Source organism: Merops nubicus, unplaced genomic scaffold (genome assembly GCF_000691845.1).
Source record: "Merops nubicus isolate BGI_N331 unplaced genomic scaffold, ASM69184v1 scaffold686, whole genome shotgun sequence".
NCBI classification, from domain to species: Eukaryota; Metazoa; Chordata; class Aves; order Coraciiformes; family Meropidae; genus Merops; species Merops nubicus.
Genome location: NW_008616708.1, coordinates 7,424 through 29,080, shown reverse-complemented (window position 1 = coordinate 29,080; position 21,657 = coordinate 7,424). Strand labels below are relative to the sequence as shown.

At 42.8% G+C, this 21,657-nt stretch overlaps 1 protein-coding gene across 1 annotated transcript in view; it reads left to right on the top strand.

Moving 5' to 3' along the window:
• URB1 (URB1 ribosome biogenesis 1 homolog (S. cerevisiae)) overlaps window positions 1-21,158 on the top strand; it is a gene marked incomplete at its 5' end in the record, with an annotated part of 53,737 nt that extends 32,579 nt beyond the window's left edge. The window contains 18 exons of the mRNA XM_008942893.1: window positions 922-1,777; window positions 3,186-3,387; window positions 3,581-3,758; window positions 4,930-4,988; window positions 5,723-5,916; window positions 7,135-7,245; window positions 7,337-7,400; window positions 9,175-9,346; window positions 9,888-9,990; window positions 12,923-13,083; window positions 13,461-13,572; window positions 14,568-14,674; window positions 15,078-15,221; window positions 15,978-16,087; window positions 16,746-16,922; window positions 17,822-18,063; window positions 19,721-20,320; window positions 20,953-21,158. Coding sequence (XP_008941141.1) covers window positions 922-1,777; window positions 3,186-3,387; window positions 3,581-3,758; window positions 4,930-4,988; window positions 5,723-5,916; window positions 7,135-7,245; window positions 7,337-7,400; window positions 9,175-9,346; window positions 9,888-9,990; window positions 12,923-13,083; window positions 13,461-13,572; window positions 14,568-14,674; window positions 15,078-15,221; window positions 15,978-16,087; window positions 16,746-16,922; window positions 17,822-18,063; window positions 19,721-20,320; window positions 20,953-21,158 — 3,798 coding nt within the window. The remainder of the gene's footprint in view (window positions 1-921; window positions 1,778-3,185; window positions 3,388-3,580; window positions 3,759-4,929; window positions 4,989-5,722; window positions 5,917-7,134; window positions 7,246-7,336; window positions 7,401-9,174; window positions 9,347-9,887; window positions 9,991-12,922; window positions 13,084-13,460; window positions 13,573-14,567; window positions 14,675-15,077; window positions 15,222-15,977; window positions 16,088-16,745; window positions 16,923-17,821; window positions 18,064-19,720; window positions 20,321-20,952) is intronic.
• Between the last annotated feature and the right edge of the window lie 499 nt (window positions 21,159-21,657).

The following is a 21,657-nucleotide window of genomic DNA, read 5'->3' as shown; positions in this document are numbered from 1 at the left end:
CTGAACCGTTAATAAAAGAAAATGATCTTAAGCATGAACAACTTTTGAGCTCAAATTATGTTGATGTATTTTCACCAATCACCGAAAAATGGAACTGGCTAAACATGACAGAGAACAGGGGATCTAGCAGGGATCAGGCTTTGTGAGTGCTGTGACTTGATAATAGTGGTGAGGATTTACGGGATTTCAGTTAGAATTAAAGTGTGTCTGCCACACACTTGCTGTATAAGGTCTTGAATAGGATTTTACGGCTTTGTGGTATCATTGCTGTAGTTTTTGCCCTCAGAAAGGCAAAGAGTGAGCAGGATGTCACACTGTGTATTTCACAGAGTTGTACTGAATGGAAACAGAGAGATGCTGTTAAGGTCTAGGCAGAGCATGTATGGACTTTGAACATGTGGTCCAGCAGTGGTGAAACTACTGTCTGGAGATTTGAGCAAGCTGCAACATCCCCAGTCTCACTCCTGAGCTGGATATGGTCAGGAGAGGCCCTGACAGATCATTTACCTTTGCAGAAGACATTCTATTCCCTAAGCCCTGTGTAAAGCCTGGTTGTGAAAATTATGTACTTAGAGGAGTGAATTTTTGTTCCCTTTTCATCCCTTCTGTGGATTTGTGGAGATTAGAATGGAATTGTATTGACAAACCCCAGAATATACAGTTTTCCCCTCAAAATGTGCTTAGATGTGGAGACTGTTTAGTGGAGGTGTGCCTCTGATGCCATGAATATTGGAAGAACGGTATTTATGTGCTTGTAATTCATTAATATTTTTATCTTCTGACCAGTTAATAGACAATTTTATGTTCAGCAATTGTAACTATCAGGCTCTGGAAAATAGGCAGATGAATGATGGTTTTTTTTTTTTTCCTCCCCAACTGTAATTATCCAGGCAGTGATATTGTTACAACCATTTGTTACAGATGCTAGAAGAAACACTTCTGTTGATTTTCAGACATCCTACACTGGAGAGCTGGTTCCTGGCTTTAGAGCAACGTTCTCTTCCTCAGCACAGTTTAAACCCTGTCACTGTGAAGCTCCTGTCATCTCACCTGAATTCGGGTGTGCTCCGGCTGTTGAAAATGGGTGCCCTGATATTGCAGAGTATGGATCACAAACATGTGTTATCAAAGTATTTTGAAGCTATCACAAAAAGTATCTTGAAAGAGCTACAGGCTGTGAGCAAAGAGAGAAGCCAGGCCTCTCCCAAGAAGTCTCACCAGCTGGAGGCTGTGGAGGAGTTGCACATGTACATGGCTGCAGCTCAGCTGAAGGAGATCACTTTAACCATGCTGCGGCTTCCTGAGATAAGCTTGACTATTCAGAAGTCTGAAAAATCCCCTAAAAAAGGGAAACAGTTAAGCTTCTATGGAAAGATTTTGGTGCAGCTCCTCACAGAGAGCTACCAAAGGCAGCCACAACAAGGAGAACTACTGCTATCCACAGAGCACATTAAAGCTTTTGGGATATTGATGTCAGCATCAGCCAGCAAAGACTTGGAGAAGGTTTTCCTTCAGGCTCTCCAAAGCGAGCCAGTTCTTGCACACGCGGTCAGTGTAGAGGTGCATGTTCACTGCCTTATCCAGAGGTCAGAGACCTCCCTTGCCATTGTGGGCATGCTGATAAAGCACTGTAGGACTCACCTGCTGCAGTTCGAGCTGTGGTGTCTGAGCAGTGCCACTGGAAAGTACCTCAAGAAAAACATGGAGAGCTTTCTTCCACTCATTCATCTGTATTTGCAATGCAGAGACCAGTTTGATTACACCCGACCTTCCACAGGTAAAGCCACAACTGATCCCTGTCTGTGATTTGGGAGGCCAGATTCCCAGTGTAGGCTCTGCTGGCCTTGGAAGTTTTGAATCCTCTGCACAATAAGTAGAGGTGATAACATTTACATGTCTAACTTAGAGTGATTCTCTGTAAGTACCTCTGCAGCATAAAAGGTAAAGGACTGTAGCAAAGGTTGGCTGTTAGACTGAAGCAGAGGCACAGCTCTGGAGCCCCCAGGACAAGGAGGACAGGGACCTGTTGAGGCGGGTCCAGTGGAGGGCCACAAAGATGATCAGAGGACTGGAACACCTGTCCTACAAGGACAGGCTGAGAGAGTTGGGTTTGTTCAGCCTGCAGAAGAGAAGGCTCTGGGGAGACCTTTTTGTGGCCTTCCAGTATCTGAGGGAGTCTACAAGAAGGCTGGGGAAGGACCCTTTACAAGGGCCTGTAGTGATAGGACATGGGGTAATGGATTCAAATTGAAAAATGGTATGTATAGATTAGATGTAAAGCAGCTCTTCACTATGAGAGTGGTGTGACACAGAAACAGGTTGCCCAGAGAAGTTGTGAATGTCCCTCCCTGGAAGTGTTGAAGACCAGGTTGGACTGGGCTTTAAACAACGTGGTCTAGCAGGAAGTGACTCTGCCCAGGGCAGGGGGGTTTGGAACTAGATGATCTTTAACGTCTTTTCCATCCTAAACCAGTCTATGATTCTATGGCTCTTACAGCCGCTGTTGCCCAGTTGTCTCTTTTGAAGCCCTTATTCAATACTTAGTGCATGTGAAAATCTGTCTTCATGCTTACCCTGGTTTAGTATAGGAGTTAAAAACTTTTTTCTCAGGCATAGCTAGAACATTGTCTCAATGTTCAAGTAGTGGGAAGAGCTTGTCAGCACACAGGAAGGTGGAGGGTGGCTAAAGACCTGAGCCTTTCTCTAGCACCTGCTGCACACCAGAGGTTTCATGCTTGCATGCTGCAAGGGGAAACTGGTGAAACTGCTGCCTGACTGACTGGATTTGTCAGGTACCCGTTAGCTATCTGCTGGTGTCAAAGAAAGTTTCCTTTGAGGCCAGGGTCAGAGAACTTGTAAAATTTCAGCCTTCCTGAGATGCAAGGACAAGGCTCCTTACCAGGAAGCTGTCCCTCTTCTGAAGGTCTGTATTGTTGGCTCATGTCTCATCATTGCAGCTGTGTAGCAAGTGACTGGCTGGTACATCTGCTAACTACTTCCTAGTGGTCCTATGGACCAGCACAGGGTGGGCTTCTCTAGCAGACTAGCAGCTACTGTAGTATAATTTCCTAGAAGCAACCTGGGCCTTGATTAGAAAAGTGACTTGGGATTTTTGTAATTACAAGTCTGCTGTTGCTTAACATGCTTTGGTGGTGGGACCTGTGCCCCCTCCTCTCTCCCAACAGTCGTCTCAGCTGTCACACCTGTCTTGAGGAAGGCTCTGTGGAAGGAGCTCTGTGGTGTATTACAAGACACAGAAGCCTCCCCTAAGACCACTGTAAAACTGCAAGTTCTTTCAAAGTTGTTGCCATCTTCAGAAAGCAAAGGGCTGCGAAATCTTATGGACCAGCTTCCTGCTGCTCTTGAGAAAGCAGCAAATAACGAGAGGTAAGTAAATCCAGTTGCATTGTTTTAGGGCTTGGTTTCTGCTATAAAGCATTCTGACAGATATGCTTGAATGCAAACGTTTTGAACAAATAACATCCTCAGAGAGTCTGTCATTTTACGCTTTGGCAGTAAGACATCTTTAACATGTACAAAAGGCACGTTACAGTATCGATAAATAAACGTCTGTCTGCAGCTGGGCAGTGGCAGATGCCATATCTAGAGTGCTTGAAAACTCCGAAGAGCTGCGTTCCTGGAAGAAACGCCTGTTATCGGCCTGCCTGAAGGGGTTAGTTGTCCTGTACAACAGCAATAAAGATGAAAGCAAGCAAGAAGTGGAGAAGTCCATGCTGCTCAGGCTAGAAGAATTACTGGTGAGGCTTTTTAATCTGCATTGGCAGAATTGCGACTGTGTGCATCTCTTGTTACTGCGTTCTTTTATCTTGGGTAACTATAGGTTGGACTTTATTTTTGGTTTTATAGGTCATGGCTTTTATGGGATTTTAACAGCTTTTGCAGGGTTAACCCTACTAATCCTTTTATAAGAAGCAGTTTTGAGTTATTCTTGATGGTAGTTTTCTGTTAACAGTTGCCTTTGAAAGTCAGAGTTTGGGGTGTTCATGAATTAAAAATAAAGGTTGCCAATGAAAGTTTTTATATTAAAAAAAAAAAAAGTGATAGAGACACTTCTGGTAAGACCTACCTGCCATGCCTTCTGAAGTCTTTAGCAGAAATCCACTCAATCATAGATGGAAATCCAGACTTCGATCATAAAGAACAATACTTGCTCCTTCCCTCCATACTACTGGATATTTCAGTAGTTCAGTAAGGTAGGCAGACCCATGTAAGACAATACAAAAAGCAGCAAATTCTTTTGACATTTTGCTGGCTTCAGGTGAGACTCCCTTGTAGGACGTGACTTTACAGGACAAGAGTTTTGGAGGACCTGAAGGACCAACTCATACTGTTCATCCTGATGGTGTTTGCAGGCCCAATGAGGTTAGCAGCTACCATTACTGGGACTGCTGCATGTGCGGCTGTCGGTCTTCTTAAAAATGATTCTTGCTTATTGTGGTTTAGAGCATTTCAGGAAAGGTCAGTTTTTGTGAAGAACACATATACCCCGCCACCCCTGTTTGCTACGTGCAAAGGTTGGCTAGTTTAAGCACATTGTAGGTACACAGAAACCTAGTATCTGAGTCTCCTGCTTTGACTTGCTGACTTTTTATCCATTTCACACTTGGGGAATGTGAAGAATTTCAAGATTCTGGGTTTTTTAGTACCTGCAGACCAGCTTGATTTTCAATTGTCCATATGCTCCCTTGGTCCCAGAACCAACAAAAACAGGACTTGCAGTTTCATTTTAATTAGGAGGTAGGATTGCTGTATCCAAGAGCTTTCTTCCCTGCTTCTTTGAACATCCCACCTGAGTGTTTGGCTTCCATGTTGTTAGTGTGTCTGTTGAACAAAAATTCTGGTCGTGATGATCTGCAGAAGCTCTATTTGTTAAACGTGTACATCTGGTTTTCCTTACTACGCGCACAGCGCTCTGTGGAAGAAGTGGATGCAGATGAGTGGTACAGCCTTGTGAAGACAGGACTCAAGTAAGTAATCCTGAGATACACAGAAGATTCTGTGGGAGGTACAGTTCTGTTCACTTGGCCTTGTCCTGCACTATACTGGAAACAGCCCATCTCCCATGACTTTGGTGAGATTTGACAATGCTCCTTGCTTCTAAGGATGCACTTTATGTCACGTCCACTGGCTTCACTGGGGCCTGAACCTGCACAGCTGCAGGCAGATCTGGATTTTGTGCTCCACTTAGCATAGCTAACTGGGTAGACAGACTAGCTTCTTTTCAACCAGCATAAAGAAGCTTTATGCTCATATAGGTTCTTTATATCTAAGATATTTCTTAAATATAATTCATATGAAAACAGAGTCAGATCTTTCACCTTTAAATGTAAACCATTTAAATAAAAAATAGTTTAGGATAATCTTAGCTTCTGTGGAGGCAGAAGTGTTAATCTGAGGGGTTGCTGTCTGAAGGGTTAGTAGGCAAAATTCTCGCCCTTGTTAAGACCAGTACAGCTACAAGTGTGACTCTGACGTGTTGATTCTCTTTTTTTTTAATAACTGGATACCAATATGACTTAAAAAGGATTAAAGCAAAACAGCTTAGGTGCATGTGTTTTCTTTTTTATTTTTTCTAATTTGTTTTGGTTTTATGAAGTTTGCTTGCTTTGCAAAGGTCTCATTTCCTAAACAGATTTTCTTCAAGCAAGTATCCTTGGGTTTGGTTGGAGTCATGACTTCTCTGTTATCTTTGCTTCTAAAGGTACCGCTACAGAGATGAAGCATTTTTGAAAGTCCTGAACATTGCTGTTCAGTTGTTATACAAGAAAGAGTCCTCACTTAGTCAGAGCTTAGTCGAGCTCTCCAAACTTCACATGATGGTCACACATCACTCACTATTTTTGCACGCCATACTGAGGTCAAGAGAAGAAGATGGCACGAACAGCCAGACTAGAGGTCTGTAATTTGGGTGCTAATTCATGTGTAGGTTTGGCTTTGTTTCTTTGTCTCTGCCCACTAAAATACTACTTGGCCTTGAACCAATCATTTAACCTACATACACTTCAGGTTTTTCCCCTGTATGGGGCTTTGAGAGTCTGTGATTGAAGGCATCGTGTAAGGAAAGGAGGAAATTCTAAGGGCACCATATTGACAACAAATTTTGTATTTATTGATGAGCAACATGTGAAAAAAGAGCAAAAAGCTCTTGTGAAGTCACAAATTTAGTGAAATGAAAAACAAGTAATGGATTTTGCTGCTTCCTTTATATGTTTTACCTTCGGAATGTATTTCTGTAGAGCAGCAATATGGATTCTTTGAGGCTAACTTCAGCAGTTGAGAAGCTTAACTTCTCAACTGTCAAAGTGTCAAGAGTGCATTCATTCAGACTGCTGTCTCTATGACTTGTTTTGTTTTGACATACATTTAATATTCCTGTAGGTACTAAGGGAAAAACCCCCATGCCTTTTCAGGTATTGGGAGTAAAGGAATCTGGATTCAGGTCTTGAATCTGCCACAGATACCCTATTTGTCTTTGGTAACTTGATCACTTATTTGATCTGTTTCTCAGCTAGCTATAAAGGTGGATAATTACTGTTTGCCCCAAACAGAGATCCTGTAGCTTGCTAACTAATTGGATTCTCTGGTGATGACCCCTGTTTAAATACACAGTGTGGAAGCATTTTGATAAGACACTGCAGCTGGGGTGCTTACAGGTTCTTGCTGTAACTTCTTGGGGAGATTGCTGGGATGTCTGCCTTTATTCTCTGTAACTCCTGAGCAAACCTAAGATGCCTTCGTGGGAGAGGAGGGAGCGGTAGTATGGTAGGATAGGGTATAGCACTTCTTAAACAGAGAGCAAATGTGTATACATGGAAAGCTTCTGCAGGGTAATATGCCACATTGTGGACCTCAACTCACAGTACCATTTGTGTGTCCAGCTTGGAAATAATGTTTTAACTTCTTCAAAAAAGTTTTTCCATTTGAATTAAGTGTGTGATAATCATCCTTCAGCGTAGTCGGGGAGATGTTTTTTTTTTGTGTTTATAAAGACAGATCTTCATCTAAAATGTACAGTGTGCATCTGTTTAGAGAGGGTCTGTATGTGTTGGGGTATTTATAGAGGCACTACCTAATGGAGAGGGCAACAAAGCTAAAGCTGTGTGTTTATTTCAGAGGCGCTGGTGGACATCCTGCTGACAGTTGTGCAGCTCAGCCCGTCTGTCTGTGAGAGCAGCCACCTCGCCGTGTTTCTGGGTGCCTACGGGGCTACGCTGAGTGCTGTAGGTGAGTGTGTTAGCCTGGGAAAGGTACTGCCTGCTAGGTCTGGTTTTCATCTTCATAGGTGACTGACTTCAGGTTTCATCCTGTTTTTTAGATCAGAAGATACTGCTACTGCTTCAGTTATATGAGAAGAATAATCACAGTCTTATAAATTCCAGGTAAGCTGACCACCTTCCTTTGTTTGTCTAACTATACACAAGTAAGCAGTTTCACAATTGGCATTTTTGCAGGATCTTATTTTTCATGCAGATAAACAGTGAGCAAGGTCAAACCTAGAGGTGAATGCTACTTCTGGAAACGTTTTTCCTATGTAATTTCTGTTCTTAACATAATTTTTGTGTGTCACCCAGACTTCTGAGTGGCTGTGAGTTGGGTGAGGGACTATCTCATATCAATAGTCCCTCACTCTGTAGCAAGAACCCCCTATAGGGATTTTGTCACAGATGAGGGCCAATGCACAAGTCACTACTGTAGGACTCCTTCTCTTACCTGTTCCCTTTGGATAGAGGATTCCCCACTTAGCACAGCCCTTGCCCTTTTCAGTGTTTTTGCCCCTGTACACGTGATACTCAGCTGTGGTGCTTTACTAGAGAGGAAGAGGGATATGCCAGCAGAGGAGTGATGTATAAACTCTTGCATTAACACATGCAGTTGTTAGTTTGGGGATATTAAGATGGTATTAATGCCTTCCTTGTCTTTCACCAGTCTTGGCTGCAGTTCTTATAGCACAACTTTGCAATACATCTGCATGCTTCATATGAGAGAACCATGTATTCTATAAAATAATCAGTTTCTTTTCAGGCCTTGTGCTCAAGCAGTCCACAGGGAAGTCTGTTGCTATCAGTTCTTACATGTACTGGTGGTTTTGGTCTGCCTTGCCCAAATGCATTTTTCTGTCTTTGAGGTATGGGCATAAGTATTAACAGCAGTGCAAGAGTACTGTCTCAGGCAGTTGGAGCAGGACTGGACTCAGAATTAGAACATCCCTTAGCTTTGTCTGAGAATTTAGATAAGCTTTGCAGCCTGTGAGGGGGGACAGAAGATGAACGTTCTTGTTAGCGGGGAACTGAAGTGGCTTCCAGGAGCCAGGGCTCTGGCACTAGCTGCATCCTGCATAAATCTGCACGGAAAGTGTTTGCAAATGGGAGGATGTTATGTGAGGAGGAGACTTAAATCAGAGGCAGTTAGGCTCCAAAGCTTTTGTAGCCTTTTTATAGGATAAAGAGTTTCATACAGCACCCTGAAGCGAATTGGTAGTCAGACACTTGGTTAGACTTGATCCCTGTAATGAAGAGTTTGAGTGTCTAGAGAAGACATTCAGGAAAAGTGCAATACCTGCAACCCAGCAGAGCCCAGTTTGTGTTACAAATAGGTGTCTTCAGGTTCTGGGTGATAAGAAGCCTGACACCATCCTTCTAGCTGCTTCACTGACAGTACCTACATAATAAATGACAATACCAAGAGCACTTAAACACAGTGGCAAAGTAAGTGGGGCCTAACAGAGCAACTTTGAGGAGAGTAGAGGTTTATGTTTTACTGAACCACTGTGGTGCTGGTTTGAAATATTGATTGCCTTTGAGACAACCCTGTCTGACCAGGTCTTTATTGCTGTCTCTTCACAAGCAGCTGCTATCATATATGCATACATGCATTTATACCTTAAATAAAAAAAGCATTTTTTTTCTGAGAAGTTCTGACTTGGATTAACAGGGTAGGAGATTGCTAATGAGACACCCTCACACTGAATTTGAAAAGCTTTTGGGTGGATGAAAAAGGTGTTTCCAGGGAAACGAGTTCTAGCTTCAGGTTCCCACAGGATAATGAATACAAGTGAAGGAAAGATTTAAATACTAATTTATATCCTCTGTAATTTCATTTTGCTCAGTGCTAGCAATGTGTTGACTAATGCCTTTACTTTTAACAATGTTTAAGAATCCTGCTATGGGGTCCGGCTGCTGTGGAGCATCACAAGACTTGTAAGAGTCTAGGGAAGTCACTGTGGCAGCAGCCAAGCATGGAGGAGATTCTGTGTCTGCTAGATCGAGAGAAGATGATGAAGACAATTCTGTCTTTCCCTCAGCATCGCCGTCTTCTGTCATCAAAGGTGCTTTGGTTCAGACTGCTGAATTATCCTTCTTTGATGTAGAAAAAGAGCCTTTCACTTTAGTCATGTCTCTCTTGCATTCATGTAGTACATTCCACTTTGTTTACATCAGAAGAGTGATTTAAATTCATAGGAGGGACGGAATTATTAAGGAGCACTTTTCAAATGAAATGCAACCTATGGACCACATTTTGTTGGCAGGTGCGATGGTGCAGCATTGCAAAGATTCCATGTATGAGTGAGACCAGAATTTGACTTTTAAACTGTTGTTAAATTTGACTCTCCAAGGATCCACTGACAATGGGCTCTTCAGTCTTTTATTCAGTTTACTAACAGGCTTCTATGCCTTTTTGCACTAGTCAGGGGAAATAGTTTTGGTACCCTGAGAGTGAAAACAAAATTTAAACACAAGCGTGTCTCACCCTGTGTTGTGTTATATTTTGCGGCTGCTTTATAATGGGATGAGGTGGTTGGGGAAGTTTGACAACAGGCTGGAAATTGGCATTATTCCTTACAAATACTGCTTTGGATTTTGTTTCAGGAGGCACAAGATTCACTATACAGAGATGAAAGTGTCAAGAGTCTTGATGACTTCTACGATCCTTGTTTTCTACTTCAGCTCTTTAGTGAACTGACCAGACCAGGTAAAGTGAATGTTTCTGTTTGATATTTAGTGTCATTTTACTCTGCTGCGGGAGCTGCATGGCTCCCTCTGTAGCTCTGCTATTCTTGATCTAAGAGCTAATACTACAGAGAAATTTGTGCTTGGCTTTGGAGAGAAGAAACATCACTTGAAAACTTGCTTGGACTCACTTCTCTTGTTTGACCTCACCCTGCTTCCCATACGCATGTCTCTGCTGGGCTTCCCAACGCACACTGTCTATTTAGAGAGCCCTTAAACAGCACAGTGACACAAGTATCATAAGGAATTTCCTAAGCAGCTCCCTCCCATGTTAGTTATGGTTAACCATGGTGTAGTTACAGCTGGATTTGGCTTTCCACAACAACGGGGTTGAGGGAGCTCTTGCACATGGTGTTCCTTCTGAGCTGAGGCAGTGGCTATCCGGCCACAGGCTGATTCTAGAACTGAGTGAGGAAAAGTATTTCTCTTAATTGCTCCATGCTGAGTGAGAGTTTGTGTCCTAAGAGGGTAATTTTTAAAGGACCCAAGTGATTTATGAGTTCAGGTCCCATGGTGCTCCTAAACCGTGCCAGCTGCTCTTGAAATTCCCAATTCCCCTTCATTTATTTGCTCTTTGTACTGGCTGCTCAATGTCCTGTGCACAGATGTTATATAACTGCTGAATTTATAAACAGAGACTTATGGCACAGTGTTTAATGCTCACTGAGTAAAAAGCAAGTCTGGAGTTGGGCTGATAGCAAGTTCTGTCTAACTTTAGCTCTGATAAGCATCTTGTGGAAAACTTTTCCATCATGGTTCTCAAGGTACTTTAAACAAACTGTATGTCAGACATAGAATTAACTTTTTTTGTAAATGATAGCTTGCTATTTTATGTTAGTTGTTGAACGCATTCTCCAAGGTCAGCTGGATGGAAAATATTTCCACTGCATGTTTTCAGTGAGAGAAAGTTTTCCAAATAAATCTTTTTGTGACCGGCATGAACTTTAGTGCTGAAGTGAGGACCTTGGATTTTGTAATGTGATGCCACCACACAAAAATTACCCACTTTGTCCTGTTGGTGTACATTAGTAGTTCTCAAGAACGGCAGTCTGAAGGAGAGCCATGTGGTGGCTTGCTGTGGAAGGGTGTACAACACAGAATTGATCCTGTACTGAGAGGTGGTTGTATAGGCCAGGGCTGTGCATGAGATGTCCGTAAGTGATGAAGAGTCTTCTGCAGGCAGATGAGTTTTAGATCATCTTTCCACATTCATTTGGGATTCAGCAAGAAGGTGCCTGTTTCCCAGTACTTGCCTTGCACCCGTGCATCTTGCCTGAAGAGTGGGAAGTGTGGAGTTGCTTTGCCACGGGCTGAAGGTAGTAGAAGGCATAGACTACATGTCTTTCTCGGCTCTGTTTCTCTTTCTTCTGTTGTTGCTACTGCTGTCACCATTTTTACTTTGGCAGTCAGTCAGGTGGTGACCTTGCCCAGCACCTGGAAGTGTAGAGGCGGTAGAGCTGTATCTGTACAACATCCTGCTCACTGGAATGACTGAGGTCTTTTGCATTATGCCAGTTAAACTTGGAGGTGCTTTAGCGAGGAGTGGTGTAGGAAAGTGTACAGTAATGGCTACGTTTGAAAGAACTTGTAAAACCACTCACTGAAAAGATCTGTTTTTGCAGCTCGGTGATGCCTTTGCTTTGGTCGTGTAGCAGTGAGCTGGTGGGGGCGTCGTGCTGGGAGGTGGGGGCCCTGCTCGTGCCTGGCCTATAACTAGCAGAGCTGGGAGTGAAACTGCCAGGCACGAACTTGAAGTAGGATTTCTGGCAGCAGAGGAAGAGATGAGAGAAACAGCCCAGCTGCTGGTGCAGGGACATAAATAATCTGTGATTTTTACATAAACACATATAAAATATATAAATTTTTTAGTTTTGTGTGGGTGGTGGTGAGGAAGTCAGTGGACCAAATATAGGTACTTCTGAGTAAGACTACAACCTCTTCTTAAGTGGGAATGTTTGTTCCTTGGAAAATTCCTCTTGACCTTCAGTGTGAATTACAAGAAAATACGTGAATATTGTTGCTAAACTCAGAAGCACAGTACATTTGCACTTAAGCTGGCAAAATGAAGCTGAGGTGCCACTGTATTCCATTACTGGTGAATGGGACAGAAATAGCACAGGAGGTGTTCTGGAGGCTTTACATCAAGTCATTTCTAGCCATCAGTGGCTAGAAACGACACAAGCTCTTCAAAACACGCAGTCCTTAAATGAGAGACTATGTCCTGATGGCAAAGTGCTGTGGAAGACAAATGTTAGATTCAAGGGGGTGTTTTCTGTTCAGCTGGTTACTGTTCATTGCTGGATTTTATTTGTCTCAGAAGAGCACAGGGGTACAGTTTGGTACTTTGCTTGAACCGTGCCTTACCAGCAGAATCACTCGTGCCTGCACAGTAACAACTGGTGTGGGCAGTGGCATATTTATGTATTATTCTCCTGTCCATTTTATTACAGAAGCTCTTCAGTGCAGACAGGCTTTTCACTGGCCATACTGGTCCTTCAGGCACAGACACGTGCCCACAACATGTTTTAAGGAGGAGAATTCTCCCTCTTCTTCTTTGTACTTAACTTTCCTGAAACAGTGAGATATGTGATGTCTTTATTTCTAACTCTGCATGGTGTAGCTGGCAAAATCATCTCAATCTCACATAAATGAGACTAACCACATTAATTTCACATCAGGTAAAGAATTTGTATTCAGTGATTTGCAGAATGCCTTTGTTAGCTGAAGGAGCTTTCAGCATGCAGTGAAGTAATGGTTTGTGGGTGTAGATCTAGAAATTTGTGTTCACGAATAGAAGTTTTGTTACGGATTATAGTGCTGTTACATATTCTGTGACACGTCAATATAAAGCACTGGGTGCTTTTCTTTTGTTTTTTCCCCCCTCTTCCACACAGAGTGTGTAGTGGCATGTCACAAGTTTGTGGAAGTCAATGCCCTGGGTCTGACAGTAGCTGCCCTTAGCAGTTATGATTCCAACATGAGAGCAGCTGCATATTTTGTCCTGGCTTCTTTCCGTTCTCATTTGGAAGGAGCTCGCTTTCGAGAGAAGAGTCAGGTAAGGCTGAGCTCAGCTGATAGTTTGCCAGGTTAGACGTTTTCGGTCCTGGCCTCTTAGGGGAGAGTTGCTGCTTTACTTGTCTGTCTGCATGCACACGGGGAGAGAAGTAAAAGAAGCTTTTTATCCCCTATTCCGTTTTTTCCCCTCTGTTGTTTTGTGTTTCCTTCTGTTCTAATTGATGGGCAGAAAAGAGGGGGAAGTGTGTCTTGGAAGTTCTCAAGAATTTTATTTGCAGAAATGGAAATCCTGATGGGATTGGTGATTGATTTATGGTCTGTGAAATATCCTAAAAGCTTATTTATGTATTTGTGCTCTCCTGTTGTATTTGTTTGGGTTATGGTTCAAGCTTTTTCCCCTGGGCTCTTGTGCTGCAGTTGCTGTATCTCTTGGATACTGTGCAAAATGGAATCAGGCAGCCGAACCTCAGACTTACCTTCTCTTTGACCCTCTACATTGCTCGTGTGGCTCAGCAGATTCTGAAGCCAGGTACTGTAACCTGCTGTGCATGTTGAACAGGATCCTGGGGTGGGTCACTGTGCGTGGAGTAGTGGCCTTGGCTGATACTGGAGGGCAAGGTAGCTGTGACACTGGTAGGAGCCATGGCGTATGCTTTCCCGTGCTTCACATTGAAACGACCAGTGCTCCTGTGGAGCGCCTCACTGGAGAAATGGGAAGTGCCATTTTGATTGTGTGTGTACAAAACCAGCTTTATCCATCAGGGATGGAGCCACTACTTGCTCATAATTTTGGGGTGGCACTAGGGAGAGGACTAGATGAGTAAAACTAGATCAGTGTGTGGGTCCTGTTCAGCTGATCAGAGTAGGTTGGCCTGAGTGGTCTTTTGTCCTTAGACACTGAGTCAACTTGATTCACTGTTGCAAAGGAGAATCAAAGCATTTGGCTATAGTTCAATTTGGAAGGGACCTTGTCAGGTCTCTATAGCTAAACCCCCTGCCCAAAGCACTGCCAGCTATGATGGCAGACCACTTTGCACAGGGCTTTATCCCAGAGAAACCCAGAGACTGATCCTAGAAAGCCTCCAAGGATAGAGACTGTATAGTCCCTCTGGGCAACATGTTCCACTGCTCATAAGAGGCATGTCTGGTCTGTAGGTTAAAAAGTTATGATTGCTTTATCTGAAGTGTAAGGCTTGAAATGTGGAGAGATTTGCCTCTCACTTTGCTACAGATTTCAGTTTTGTCAATGAAGTAACATTGGATTTGCTGAAATCAGAGCCATGTTGAATGTTTATCTTCTCCCCTGCTTTGTGTGCATGCTGAATGGGCTTTTCATTTTGGGGAAAAGGAGAGATGGCCACCAATATAATCAGCCTCAGAGCAGAATACCTTCTCGCTGTAATTAATGTACTGTTCTGACATCTACCTGGAACACTGCCAAATACAGATTCCATTTATCTTTTTGCACAGTTGTGTGTGGGGAGTGTTGTCCTCCACCATAATAACTACTGTTTCTCTTCACAGAGGAGCACATGTATATAAAGATAAACAAATTCCTTCTGTCACACCAGTATTTGGACCTGAGGAAAGTACCAGGGTTTTTCCAGCTTTTCTACAGTTTTGATTTTGAGGTAATGTAAGAATCCCATCTTGGGTATCCACTAATTCTTCAGATGATAATGGAAAAAAGCCATAAAAATGCAATGAAATCTTATTCTTTCTCAAGTAATTAATTAAAGACATCTTTGTTTTGTTTAATATTGGAATTAGAAGTATTACTTCTGGATTTCTTTGTTGTTTTAATAGTAACACCTAATGAAATAATGAGTTATGGTATTCACACTCTCTAACCACAACAAAAAAAATGTTCTGCCCTAGCTAGCTTACAATCATAGTTTAGATTATTAATGTTGAGTTCAGCTGAGGTATTTTAGAAACAGCAACTTTTCAAGTTCTGTTATCAGTGCTTGTGCTCTTAGGAGCAGGCATTATTTTGAAAATGTCTGATGGTGGTATTTTTCTTACGTCTTCTAGTACAAAACAGAACGTGACTGGATTCTCAGATTTCTGGGAGATGGGCTCCGTGATAAGCATTGCTATGAGCTTTATGACTACCAGAGGATTTTCCATGTTGTTCTTTCCTTTTTCAACAGTCCTTTGTGTGATGAAGGCTCCCAGGTAAGAATTTAAAAAACTGATAGACAAGCAAAAAATTCCCCCAAAATCCCACAAAACCACAAAGGTTTGCTTGATTTGGAGATGTTAAACAAGTACAAAGCAGAAAGGAGCAGTTGACTGAAGAGTCAATTTGCCCTTTTGAAAATCTCTACCTAGTTGATATTTTGTATGTGTGGAGGGGGAAATAATTGCTTGTGTCTAAACCAGAGTCAAACCGGAACGGGTCCTCTGACATCATGGAACATCATTCAGTTTCATAAACTAGTGGTCTGGCTCTAGCTGTGTTTCTGCTGCTTTGTGCAAAATACTGCACTTTTGCTCATATGGTCAAGGGCCTTTGCTTTTTTAGATCATCTTATTTCCTAACCAGCATGTTACCTGTACAGTGCTTCAGCAGGAAAAGATTTCACATACCAGAAGCTCTTATGTTCATAAGCATCCACTCTGAGAAATCCAGTCTGTTAAAAGTATCTTGGTTAGGCATCAAAATCCTGGACAAAAAGAGAAAATTGTATTGTTACTTTAAGACTTCTTTTTAAGAGTAGTGTCTGTGTGTATGAAACCTTGAAAAGCCAGGTCTCTTCTTCCCTGGGGTTGCTGAGAACGTGGTGCTTGGCAATATGTTTTAACTTCTAAGTTGGTCAGATCCCAGATGCCAGTTAGATTGCTAATTATACCCTTCTGAAAGACTGATAATAATTAGAGCCTGGCTATATTCTAATTTTGTAAAAGAATAAATGATACTTTTTGTTTCAGAGTCGTATTCTGCAGATATTACAAAATGCTGCCCGTGTCACCAGAGCTGCCTATGAGCTGATACAAGATCACAGCCTCCTAACCTGGATAGTGCACATCCTGGAGAAAAGGTAACTAGGGAAATACTAGTGAAAGGGGAACAATTTTACTGTCCACAGTAGAATAATTATGCAACTGAGTATGAAAACAAGGGGGACAGGTAGAGATGGCCTGTCGGTGGTTCTGACATTTGGCACATAGGGCCTTACTGGCAGAACTTGCCAATCTCCAAAGTGTTCCCTTGTGTTTCTAAAAACAAAATCAAGATGCTTTCCTGTAGGAGAGATGGTGGTGGAGCTTCATGTTTTTGGTAATGCTTTCTTGAAAACCGTAGAAAACAAAATGGCCTCTTTGGACCCTAAGGAGCCAAGCCCTCTTGAACCCTTGAACTTTCCTAAAGCAAAGGTGGCAGTGGAATGGAATGCTTGGCAGAGCTGGGTCGTGAAAGATGCAAGTCGGTGATCACTAGTCTCGTGTGGAGGCTGTGATGCACCACTGGGCCTCCCCAGCTGCAGCGTGGCACAAGGGGGCAGTGACTGGGGCCTCCATGTGCCTGGGGCTTCAGGGGGCTGTGTTCTCATGCCCTGATGGGGTCCTGGCTGAGGAGCACCTATTGCCGTTCACAGCTCCAAAAGTGCACTCGTATATGGTGCCCTCTGAGGGAGGGACTGGTTCCTGGTTAGGATCTGCCTTCCAAATGAGTGTTTGCTTCTTTTTTTTGTTTTTCAGGTTTCTGGAAAACAAGCTGTTAAATAGAATAATTTCCTTACTCCATACTCTGTGGCTAACAAATTTGGGAAACAAAAGAGAAAGCAAGAATGAGTCCCAGGAGAACAGGAAGTTTCTTCCAATCCAGCTTGTAAATGAATTTCTGTATGTTTTGATTGCATTAATCAGACACATTCGGTAGGTTTGTTTTGTTCTTTAACTTTTATACAATTTGCATCTCCTCCTCTGTCCAGTATGAAATTTATTTAGGCCGGAAGAATTTCTTGATCCTCTGGTAGCTAAATGTTTTCCCCTTCAATTTGAATGTTGAGAAGTGAATTCTGATGAGGTTTCTTTGACAGCTAACTGTTCAAGTACCGAGGAAATAAAATAACAGCTGATGCACAGTTACTGTCAAGCTTTACATCCTTAATTACTGCCCATTTTTAAGCTGCTATGTTTTATGTTTTTCTTGCTGGATTAGAGCCTGCAGTTAGTGATGCTGTTTGCTGCAAGGATCTTTAACACTCGCTGAGGGTTTAGACTTTCTGTCTCTGTACCATGCCTGCAGATTGTACGAGGAGAGACTGTGCTAAGTTCTACACAACAGTCTCTTCTCTCCAGATCTAGAGCACTTAACCTAAGGACAGCATTTGCAGCAGAGACAGTAGACCCAAACCAGCTCTGTTTGGGTTCATAATAGCACCTGCAGTTCTTTGTGCAGGCAAGTATTGCCAGAGCCTGGAGAAGTTATGTTTATTTCCACAAAATTTAGAGAATTCGTGCAAAATAAAGAAGCACAGGTAAAGCTCCAGACCTCTGTTATCTTCCTTGTGTGCCGTCTACCTTTTCTATTTACAGGCAGAAGGGCAAAGACTGTGTTTCATGGTCTGTTGTGCCAAACACTAATGGAGCAGAGCACTGGGAACTCAGTAGGAGAGAAGCTAGTTATTACTGAGAAACAAAAGTATCTGTCTAGAGAGCTGCAGGAGAAAACTGTAGGAAGAGACTGTGAGGGGAAAAAAACTCAAACCCTGTACTTATTTTATTAATTAGCGTGCAGAAAAATAAATGGCACTTTTGTTTTCTTTTCACAGGGCCAATTTAGATCTAGGCAGACTGACTCAGTTCTTGGGCACGCTGAGTTCTGTGCTGGAATACCGTGCTGTCGTCGTTGAGGCCTTCAAGGAGATGGGCCGGTTCACGGTGAATGAGGGCGTCCTCTCGGACAGAGAGGTGCTGCTGCTGCTGCACCGCTGGGGCGGCATCGGCAGAGACCTGCGCCTGCAGCAGGCTGTGCACGCCCTCGCCCACAAGTACCGCATCAAGGAACTGCTGAGTAAGTACTAAAGTACTCCAGAAAAGTAATACTGTTTAGGCTCTTACAAGCTAACCATACGAGTGAGCCAGACTTCACAGGAAAGTATCCTTAATAACTTTTGCTGGACAGAGCTTGGGGAAGGAGGAATGGAAACATACAGCCGTTTTTCAGGTCTTCGTTGTAGTGATTTCTAACTTTAAAACAATTCTGGAAGTTTGGAGAGTTTGAAATCTGGAGGAATGCGATTTTAAAAAGGAAACAAACTTTAAAACAAAACTTTGTTGCAGATCTACTTACTTTTCCATCTAAAAATGAAATTTTTAGAAAACGGTGCCAGGAGGTTTTCTGCTTAAATATTTGAACCATTCTGAGTGTGGATTTGGGATCTGAAAGTGAGATATGAGTAAAAATTAGCAGTAGCTTATTTTTCGTATTGTCATCAGTGTGGGAAGAAAGCAAAATACATCTGGGCTTGTATGACTTCTCTCTTCTTTTCTCTGTGAATAAAATGTAGAAGGAACTTTGTAGTGGGAGGTGTTAAACAGTGTTGGTTTCCTGCAAATACAACAGCTGCTCTTGGTGCACGTTACAATTCTATGGGTTGTTTTAAATGTTCTGTATCAGTAAACTAATTATTAAAGTATCACTGTATTTAAGGGAAACTACAAAAGCTTTAGTTTTTCAGAAGTTTTTCCAATTCTCTTTTAGCGTCTTTCTGAGGATTTTTAGAGAGTTGTTACCGTGACATTTTTAACTTACTATATATGGGGTTTTAAAAAACATCTGTTGCTCCAAGCCTCAGGAGCTTATAAAGCAGTTGCAAAAATGGATCCTTATCTGAAATTTTGTTTTTGAGGTTAAATTTCAGGAGCTGTTGCCATCCAGCCACAGCCTGTGGGAAAAAGTGCCGAAATGCATTTAGTGCATTTTAAGCTGCAACAGAATGGAAACCTGTGATGATTTCCTCAATGACTCCTTGGAAGCAGATTGCTGTAAACTGCTCTGTGTGGTCTGGTGGTGGCAAAATGCTGTTGGTGTTTGGGGGTTTGGCGCTCCCCGTGACACAGGCAGCATCGAACAGAGGGCAGCCCCACATAACAAATTTCGGCTGCCTGTCTCTTCCCTTGGGATGTGGAGAATTCACATGCCCTTGGTTGACAACACGTGGGCAGCCAGCCCCTCAGCCTGGGCACAGCTCTGCTGGAGGAGGTCAGACTTCTCTGCTTGAGCCCATGCTGTTCACAAGCAGCCTAGCTGTGTTGGTTCCTCCTTCCTACCTCCAAGGCGTGTGCTGGGCCTGCGCCAGCCCGGAGCATTCCTCCTGAGGTGGTGTGTAAACAGTGTGGGCTTACTGGCAGCGCCGCAGCTTGTCAGCCTCTGAAAGAAACAGTGCCTGGGCTTCGCTGAGCTGGGGCCGGGCCCTGCCTGGCGTTGTCGCTCACCTCCCAGTGAGGATCCAGTTCAGGAGAGCGTTTCAGCCTGTGGGTCACTGGGAGCTGCCTGCAGCCTGTTAGCCCTGAACCTCACAGGCTCAGTTCAGCTGCTAAATGAGGCTAGGACTTATCCTTTTAGCAACTGAAACAACACACGGTACCATCTCCCTTGCATACTTCTGTACCAAGAAAACTATTTGGCGTACCTGATGTTTGTTTTGGTGCTGGTTTTCTTCTTGCAGAAAATATTAAAGAACAGAACAGATCTCAGGCCTCATCTCGTGCATATCATAGCATTCGGAAAAAGAATGAGACAGAAGAAGATGACAGTTCTGCAGACCTGAAAGTCTCCGAGCTGGAGAAATGCAGAGATCATCTGAATTCTATATTTACCCACTGGGAGCCTGTTTTCCCAGCGCCGCCTACCAGACACGAAGGGGAGCCTCTCAAATCTGCCAGCCTTGGGGATGAAACAGCCAGCCTTACCTGTGCGTCCGCTTACGTAGTGACTAAATGGCTCATAAAGTCCATGGTTGAGCACAGCCTCAAGATGCAGAATGTTTCTTTAACTCTGCGGTGGCTGCAGAATTGCATCTTGCCACACCCGGTGGCAGTGCAGGAGATGCTCAGGGATGAGACGTTGAGAAATGACATCTTCAGGTTTTATACACAGGTCTGTGAGGCCAGCCGTGAGACAGCTGGACTCCTTAAAGACCTCTGTCTGTTCAGCTCAGTCATGCTTCACCTAATGGATGCTCAGGGCCTGACCAACAACAGCTTCCATGAACTTGTGAAAACGTTGTGCCTGTCAGCAATGACGGAGGAGAATGCAAACAAGAAAGGTAACTCATCTTTTCACTCACGTTACAAGGTGGTAATGGTAGCAAGTGGGTAGTTCCATGGAGGTTTTTAATTAATCAAAAACGGTTTCAAGTTTGCCCGTGTCCATTGATGCTCATAATTTCACAAAGTGTAAAACCTGTGTCTTTGGTGGTATGGGCACAGGGCTTGGTAGCACAGAATAGGGTCACACTGTAGCAGTTTTATAGTACAGCAGTCATACTCCCTCAAAGAAACTTTCCTTTCTAGGACTAAAATGGAGTCTAGTGAAGTATAAAAAAAATACACTTCCAAGGGGAAAAGCAGACTTAAAACAAATGAGTCCATGGGATTATGGGTTCTGATCCATACACTGTTCAATGTTATCATTTTATAGCAAAAGCCACAGGTAAGGTTTCAAACTTTTTTCTTTGAAGAGGTCAGAAGGTTGTGCTAACAAGAAGCTGCCTTCTTTCCTCAGTGTGAGGAGGATCATTGGCTTTGCATGGGCAAAACCCCCATGAATCCACCTAGGAAATGAGTTAGGAAGCTATTTTAAAACATAGGTCTGCAGGTAAAAATGGTTTGGGTTTGTATTACTATGTGGAAATAGAAGAATATCTTTTCTGATTTTTCTGTAATTTTTCTTCCACAGCCGTTTGTGTATTCCTGACTTCTGTTTACATTGGGGACATATGGCTTGGAGCACAGGAGCCAGATATGTTAATCACTCATGTCAAGTTGATCTGCAATAGTACAGATGATAAATTAAATGATGATGACTTGGAAGCTCATAAACAAGGAGAAGAAACTATTACGCCTCTTTGCAGAACTCTTTACTTGGCTACATTGAGGCATTAATTCAGCGAACTGACACTTAATCTTTAATATTATATGCTTTGCCGTCGTTGATTCGAGCCATGAAACCCTCCTGAACTGTTCTCCATACAAATCTGACTTGTTTTGTCATAAAGATCAATATTTTATTACTGTGTGCAGACTCAAAGGGGGAAAATTGTATTCATCATCTCTCAATGGAACATTAATGCTACAATTTCCCTTTTCTTGAACAGTATGGGACACAATGTTATTTATATTGTTTTTATTACATGCATTTTTAACTTTATGAAGAACCAAAAAAGACTGCATGCATCACTTCTGGACTGTATTTCAGTCCCCATGCAGTTAAAATCCATCCACTCCTCAATATAAGATGGGGAAAAAAGATTGTGGAACTTCACCACAATGTGGTGTAAGTGCAAAGAACAAATAATCAGACATTTAGCAACAATGATTTACTACTTCTTGGAGAATCCGGTTTCTTTCATGATATATGATACCAAAATGAGTATGAATAGAA